The sequence below is a fragment of the Charadrius vociferus genome, unplaced genomic scaffold (assembly GCF_000708025.1).
Source record: "Charadrius vociferus isolate BGI_N301 unplaced genomic scaffold, ASM70802v2 scaffold1041, whole genome shotgun sequence".
Taxonomy (NCBI): Eukaryota; Metazoa; Chordata; class Aves; order Charadriiformes; family Charadriidae; genus Charadrius; species Charadrius vociferus.
In genome coordinates this window covers 260731-268894 of record NW_009646843.1, presented here as the reverse complement: position 1 = coordinate 268894, position 8164 = coordinate 260731, and the positions used below count along the sequence as shown (strand labels likewise).

General features: G+C 47.2%; 1 protein-coding gene across 1 annotated transcript in view; it reads left to right on the top strand.

The window, feature by feature from the left end:
- Positions 1-115: 115 nt before the first annotated feature.
- The window catches only part of ADAM19 (ADAM metallopeptidase domain 19), a 32543-nt gene continuing 24494 nt past the window's right edge, over positions 116-8164 (top strand). Inside the window, exons 1-2 of the mRNA XM_009893425.1 lie at positions 116-123; positions 2972-3064. Of these exons, the coding sequence (XP_009891727.1) occupies positions 116-123; positions 2972-3064 (101 nt within the window). The remainder of the gene's footprint in view (positions 124-2971; positions 3065-8164) is intronic.

Below are 8164 nucleotides of genomic sequence, written 5' to 3'. Positions count from 1 at the left end.
GTGGAGCCGCGCTGGGCAGCGCCGGGCAGCCCCGCCAGCCAGAAGGTAGGTCGCGCCCAGCGCTTTATTTATGTTTTCTTTTCCAACCTCCGTACCGTTTCCAGGGGGAGGAACGATGTCGCGGTGAGCGCAGAACCTTGCGATGCGCGTTTTTGGGTTTGTTTTTTGTTTTGTTCTAAGCTGAGCTCCGTGAGAAGCCGCGGGGGTGAGCCAGAAAGCCCATCTGCAGCACGGGGAGCTGCTGCGGCTCCTCCCAATCCCGAAAAAAAGCTGGGCGAGCTGGGCTGGCACATCTCGGGCACTGAGCCTGAGACCAGCCCTGGCGACATGTATTCACCTTCTGCAAAGGCTTGTCACCGCTCACCCTCTGCCATGCTTTAAAACCTCCATCCAGTCTACCTGGTCTATGCATTTGTGAAAGTGGAGGGAGCCAACACAATCAGTGGCATGTGGGGGACAGCCAAATCTGGTTTAGGAGGAGATGAGGCCCAGCTGTGAGGGTGCTGCCCTAAGAAAAGCCAACCAGCAGCTAAGGTGTGTCTAACTATGTCTTAGACACCAAATGTGTCAACGTAGATGTCACCCAACTTCTCTTATGTGGATGGATGTGGTGGTGTGTCAGTAGTCTGCAGCCACGCTGAGAAACACAGGGATGCCGGACTTAAACATCAGCCACAAACTGCGGTTCAACTTCCCAGCATTTGCATTGCCACAATCAAGAAGTTATCAGTTGCATAATCAAATGAAAGAGGAAAATTCAGATGGTGTAATTCATATTGTGAACCAGAAAAAGGGAAGCCGCAGCATTATACTAAAGAAAAATCATGGCATTGCCCCAAAAGTGGTGTTATTTCGGGGTTTATATCCTCTCCATTTGATGAGACTTTCTAAAACTTTTTACTGTGTCATATTAAAAAAAAAAAGCTACAATGACTGTCTCATTGTCTTAGTTCTCTTTAAAATGTCCTTCGGTGCTGTCTGGAAGTTTTGGTTCTCTCTATTATTGATAGTAATACAAATACATCTGGACGGCATTTCCCCTTATACAAATTTACTGGGTCTCAGGGGTCGTACTTGATTTGTTTCAGGCAAGTTCCTGTTGGCTCTAAAACCAGTGTTAGCAAAGCTTACGTACAGCTGGGATATTTCAGTTACACAGCAATGGATGGACTCTGAAGCGTTATTACGAACGATGGTGTTTGCAACAACCTTTGTGAAGAGACCCTCAGACCCCCCCAGTTATGGGCAAGGCAACCTCTGTTGCTTATCCATTAGCAAAACAACAGACCCACCCTGAGACACACTGAGCACCTGTGATTCAGTAAACTAAACTCAGCCCTTGGAATTAGCTGCTGTTGTATACACTAAATGGATTAACTTGCTTTGCATCATCTGTGTGGCCCTGGTGCAACATCCTGGAAACTGAAGGAAAGATGAGCAAACCCCAGAATATGAGCAGGGAGCTGATGGGCACAAGCTTGAACATAGGAAGTTCCATCTTAACATGAGGAGGAACCCTTTTACTTTGAGGGTAGTGGAGCACTGGCACAGGCTGCCCAGAGAGGTTGTGGAGTCTCCCACTCTGGAGACATTCAAAACCCGCCTGGACGCCATCCTGTGCAACCTGTTGTAGGTGACCCTGCTCTGGCGGGGGGGTTGGACTAGATGGTCTCCAGAGGTCCCTTCCAACCCTGACCATTGTGTGATTCTGTGATGAAAGAAGTTTGTAACTGAGCTTGGAACTGATAAAGTGGCAATCGAGTGGTGTCTCTGGGCTGACAGATCTTTCATCAGAGCATCCTATCCAATCAGCCTTGCTTTGTTTTGCTTTCAGTTGATCTGTTCTACAAAATACCCTCCTCCAACACTGAATTCAGAAATACTACGGGTTAATCATCTCACCAGTTTTTATAATTTTTTTTTTCTTCCAGCTGAATACAGAAGTCTGTTCTTAACAAATGGGTTATTTCTCTTCTGGGGAGTTTATTCATCCATTTCCTTTATGAGAAAGCACTCAGACTCAGAAATCCCCAGCTGACCTTGGCTAGTGGTCCTGCTTTGAGGGAGGTAAAACTGGAGACCTCCAGAGGCCCTTCTAGTTGATCTTCTTGAAAGCATATTCTATACTTTCAGTCTCTTGAATTATTATTTTATTTTTAAATGGTGTGTTTAATGTATGCATTTGCCATTGCACTAAAAAATTAGGATCCTTTCTGTTAACACCAGTAGGCCTCGAGGAGCCAGCTCTCCCGTGTCCTCGCTCGGAGCTGTAGGTGGGTTGTAAACCGCGGCTGTGCCCGAGTGCTCAAACACACTAACTAGAATGTTGCTGTCATGGTTTCCAGTCCCTTGGCAGCCTGGGACTAATACAAGAGTGGCTGGGAAATACTGTCTCAACAACAGCTAGAATCTAGGGGACCCCGTTACATGCCTTTTATTGCCATTTTCTGCGAGTAAAGGAACTACATGAAAATCTCTGGAAGAGGCATGATTCCCAAAACAGGCTCCTAAAAATGTCTTTCTCTGCTTTGACAGCAAAGAAAGCTTTGGTTAACTAGCTTGTATCTTTGACTTGTAAACCTTCTGGGGTAAGTTGGGATGTCCTATGATGTGGTCCTGAGCATCGTGGACAGGAGAAGGGGGTACACTCCCACCCAGCTGCACCTCCCAGCGCTGCAGCACCAGGACTTGTTGCCTCATCTGAGCCCGTTACTCCTCCTGAGACACCAGGGTCACTAGCTCAGATACGGCATCCCACCAGCGTGCCTGTACCGCTTCCCGGCTCTGCGTGGGGATGCAGCAGCGTGCCTGGCACTGGGAGGCACCACTGGGGCCATCCCTTCCCTTCCCCAGCACTCCGGGTCTGAAGGGAGGAGGAAGTCGAGGAGTGGTTTAAGCTCAGCTGCAATTTCCAGGGCAGCAATTTGTGTTTCTGGACGTGTTTATAATTATGATGATGTACAAGTAACAGGCACCGTCTCATTTGCACGCAGCATCCATTGAGAGCTGAAGTTAAGGTGAAGGCAGAAGGTCAGGAGCTCATCTTGGAATTGGAGAAAAATGGGTAAGTGTGCTTGTGCCTTACGTTGTGGTCTCACTAAAATAATGAATTAGGATTACAGTGAGGTCAACAGGAAAAACTTCACTGACTTCAACACAGTTTTTATAAAGACAGGATGAGGAAGTCCTTTTCTGGATTTCAAGGTTATTCCAGGTCTGAGTCCCCGCTGATGTTAATCTGCCAAGCAGCACTGACTATAACAGAGCTTTGTCAGCAAAATGCAGCCGGTGACCTGGCCCTCAGTGTGTAAACTTATTTTTGCATCATAATTCTTAGTACATTAACTAGAAAATGTTGCTGATATGAAGTGCGCTATTTACCAAGTGGCTCGATGCTTTAGAGTCAGCGTGACTCTAATGAGGTTTTCATTTGCTGTGATCCGAAGAGGCCCTGCTCCCTTTCCTAGGAGGAACCATCTGACAGTTTCAATTCCATTAGTGCCCTTCATGCTGAAGTAGACTGAAAAATGCTTTTGCATTAACTGAAATGCGACCTCCTCTCAGGCATGATACAGCAATGCTGTGTGGTATCACAGCGTGTGATGTGTGTTGAATTCAGCGCAAGCTGCAGGAGAGTAAGGTAGAAGGATTCTGGTCTGGAGGCTTGTTCCAGAGGTTCTCTCCCCAGTGAGTGCATTGGTTTCCAGTGGTGGAACAGCAGCTGGAAATTCAGGTGCAAGAAGCTTGTCTTTGCTAAGCGGTCCACTTGCACTGTTGGTATTTTATTTAGTTTTAAATGGATATGAAGATTTATCTATGGAAATGCAACCAAATGTTTGCCTACTAGAACCAGTAGGAATAATAACCTTAGAATAATGATCCTGGTTATATTTTATATGTGTTGCATGGACATCCCAACCACAGAGCTTGGGGGCTCAGCTTTGCTCCGGAAAGCGTGAAGTGTCAGAAGATCCTTTTAGTTCTGATGGCAGTGTATAAACCTAAATGATATTCGGGGCGTGTTGGAGGAAGACCAGATTTTTCTTGACGCCGTGTGCAGTAAAGACTGAAGTCTGATGGCTGATGAAACATCCTGCAAGGTGTTTTCTGTAATAGCCCACATAAGCTATTGGGAGTTTCAGAGCTGCAAAAGCTGGACACGTTTCCCAGGCAGTCGTGCACCTGTGTAGAGCTAAACAGAAACAGCTATAAATTCTGTGTGTTTTGACATCTCTCAGCTGGGAAGATAGAGAAGAGGTAGAAGAGAACAGGCAGCATAACCGTGGCTAACTCAGTCCTGTCCAATGCAGGAAAAGTAGCTGTTGGTGACTACAGCGGTCGGCAGTGTCAGTCTCTGAACTGAACCTGGGAGCAACGGCACTGCTGGAGCCGCTGGGGTTCTCCTTCCTGGGGGAAGGACTGTCAGGTCTTGTGGATTCTGCAGTCGCTATGCAAAGGTGAATTGATCTGTGGCACAGTAGAAGCTGTGGCAAGAGCAAGGATCCTTGCTGAATTACTCCAGTTGTGCTCCGAGCACGCTGACGTAACCTCCAGGTGCCCTGCGGGAGCGGTGCCGTGCTATTTCCAGCGCAGGCGAACTCATTGCTGGTGTTAGTAAACAGAATTATAATAATAGAGGTTTTCTATTGTGTTTATTTCCTGACATGCATTTTCATTCATTGAGCTGTATACACACAGGCTTTAGTGTGCGCACGCACTTCCACTGGAGAACGAATTGCCTCACTAGGACTGGTGGAGTTTCTTATTTTTATTTTCTGTGGAAAATGCAAGTGATTCACAGATAGCAGGGCTTCACGTGGGAGTCTCCTCAGGCCTCAAGTACTAGTTCAAAAAAAGTGATGGCACAATCCCAAAATGCAAGTCTGAACTTGATTGGATGGGAGGCTCTGGAGAGCCACCACTTTTCAGAGACTTGTGAAGGAGCAGAAGTGCTTTAGAGATGCTCAAATAAAAAGAGAAATCACAAAGCAAACAAAAACATGAAGTCCCTGGGAGCCCCGTGGGTGCTGCAATTACCAGCATCTGTAAAGTACTTCTAAGTGAATGAAAACCACTTCTCCTTGTCAAAGCGTGCGGCGATGTAGAGTCCAGCCTGGCTCCTCGGGTTCCTGCTTCCCAGCCTGGGGTCACTCCCTGGCACCCGGGAGCTCACCACTGCTATTGCTTATCTTACAGGGGAGCCTGAGGTCCTGCCTGAGGTTTGGGGTACTGAGTAGTTGCGATATCAGAGACTTTTCTCTTCTGAAGGGTTTGTCGGGCACCCAGACAGCGGGAGAGAAGGTGAAATCCTCCAAGTGGGAAGCATCCCTTCTGAGCTCTCTGAAAACTGACTGTTCCTGGTTTCGAGTTCACGTGAAAGTGGGTATAACAGAACCGCAACTTTAAGGAAGGCACTTTGGGGCTTTTAAATTCAAAAGGAGCCCCAGAGTTCTGGGTCACTCAACTGATTCAGTTCAGAGGAGCCTCTGGAAGCCAACTTTGCTGCCCAGGTTGGTGCTCTGCTCCCCCTCTGTCCCCGTGCTCAGCACAGGGGTGTCAACGCACCCGCCTGGTTCCAACTGCGCTCTCGTGACCAGGGCTCAACCTCCTGTCGCTCAAAGAGAGCATGACGTGATTGGTGTCATCAGGGTCTGACTGGGACATGATTTACCCAATGGTTCCCAAAGCTAAAAGGAGATACGCCAAGCTAGTGAAACTGCTCTAAGTGGTGGTCTTGGTAGATTAGGCAGCCTCATTACACATTCACTCGCTTTATGGAGAGACAAAGCTGATGAGAATATGAGCTTGCTTTGAAAAGGGAGGAAAAAAAAAAAAAGACATAAATGGTACAGCTTTGGTAGGGATGCACTGGCTTTGAAAGAAACGTGGAAGAAATGTTCACGCCCAGCCTGTGATTTCATATTCCATATGAAAAGGACACTGTGTTCATCCGTAGAGGTGAAACACAGAAATTGTTGCATATCTTTCTTCAGAACTGTGCACAAGTCTCTGTATTTTGTAATAAGCTCAGCACACATCCGAGTTTGGGCTTCGTGTATCTATGAATACACTTATTGCATTAGCAGTTAACATAATATTGCATTATTTCCTGTTCAGGCATTTGATAAGAAGACGGAACCACACTGTAGTTCCAAGCAGAGTTCACAACACTACTTAACATTTCTGAATAACGACAAAAGTATATCCCCCGAACGACTCAGGCTTGTTTGAAATGACTCAAAACCATGTCCTGCAGCTGCAGGATTGGAAAGCTCAAAGCTGCACAAACAACAAATATATGGAGAGATGCCTGTAAAGCAGCTTTAAATTTGGCTGGGGCTTAGGAACGGAAGAATCTGAGTTGCAAAATTTGGATGAAAAGTGACTTTTTAAAAAGGCATTTGCATTTGTTAATAAAAAGCAGCTTTGGCCAAGCAGGGAGGGGATGCTGAGGCACTCTGAATGTGTGTGGCAGCGCTGCCTCCTGCGAAACTTTTCTTTCTAGCAAAGGGGAGAGCTCATACTTGTGCAGAAGAAACTGCACGGAATTTATTTCCTCACTTGAATGCAGGAAAAGTATCAACACAACTTTCCTCTCTTTTTCTCTTCCTCTTTGTGTCTCTCGTGGGAAGAGCAGACTTGGGAAAGGCCCTCTCGGCTGCAAGGGGCAGTGGAGGCTGCTCCAGGAGAAGTCACCTTCTCCAGGGGATGTCCCTGCCCGCGGGTGAATCCCATGGGCACTGCTCTGTGTTTTGGCTGCGTGTTTCAGCTGCGTATTTTGGCTGCCACCTGCCCACAGGAGCTGTGATGGTGTGGAGCACTTGGTGGCAGAGCCCCAGCGGAGATGTGCAGCAACTGACTGAGGACACTGCAGAGAAAGTCCAAAGCTCATCTGGTCTGACCCTGGGGAGCGGTCCAAATAGTTATTTTTAGGCAACTGTATCTGATAAGGAGCAGTATCATTTCCAATCTCTTCTGGCCCCTCCAGAGTAGGCAATGAGCGCTCCAGCTCTGTTTGATGCTCTCAGCAGTTTGATAAGAGATCTGTATGTCACTCGTATTGCACTGTTTCCTGCTTCTGCGCCTTTCCAGGGCCTCTTCTACCGACTGAGTGAGGGAGAGGGCAGGTTGCTGCCCGCCTCCGAGCAGGAAGGATATATGAGATTATTCCACTGATGGGCTACGCATCATCAGTGTCTAACGGGCTTCCTGCATCGGGGCGTAGGGGTTACGTAAAGGAGGGAAATTGAGTTTGTCCTGCTCTACTGTCTCTTGGAGTCATCAGAAAAGCAGGGTTGGGACCTGGAAAGCCCTAGCTGCTTTTCAGCCTCCCGATTCCCTTGGGATATTCAGTGATTTCTCTGTGTGGGGCAGGGAACGAGAGATGAGGAAGTGGAGCCCTTTAAATCTTTCGCTCCCTGACTCATTATCAGCCAGCTTCCCATTTATTTTATTTCCTTTTTCCTCTCCAGGCAACTTTTATGGTTCCCATTGGTAAGCCAAGGGGCTATGTGACAAATTTTGCTTGGGTCCTGTAACATGATTTATGCAGTGAATGTCACAGATGATGTGGGTGGCAAAAAGGGAATGGAGAGTCTTTAGCCTGTGATATTTTCCCAGGCCTTACAAACGGCTAGTTTAGTTCCACCTCGATAGCTGAGAAGCTACTTTTTCCTTCCAAACTGCTGCTGTTCACACAATAAACATGTTCTCATGTTATGGTGTGAACAGGCTCTTGAGGAAGCAAGCTTAAGAGCTCCAGGCTTTGTCTGGATGAGACTCACCAACACCAAGACAAAAAAAAATTTGGATTTCAGGGATTTAATGATGTGCCAGATTTTGGCTGAAGGATTCCAGAGAAGTGAAATCTCCAATTTCCCACTAGTGGTGGATACAGAAAGCAGGCCTGCCTGCTTGTGTTGTCAGGAGTCATGTGTTGGTGGTGTTCAAGATGGGGTCACCTCAGGTTTTGATAATAAATTCTGACTTCAGGGAACACTTAAGTGGCTGGGAGGTAAGGGGTCAAATTCCGCTTCTTACCCTACTTGGATCCTGTTGAAAGGCAATGGAGTGGGACTGTGAATTGTAGATGGAAATCTGATGTCTAAACTTTCTTGGGAGAATCAATTCCCTCCTCCCCCAGATGTTGGCAGCCTGGCTGGAC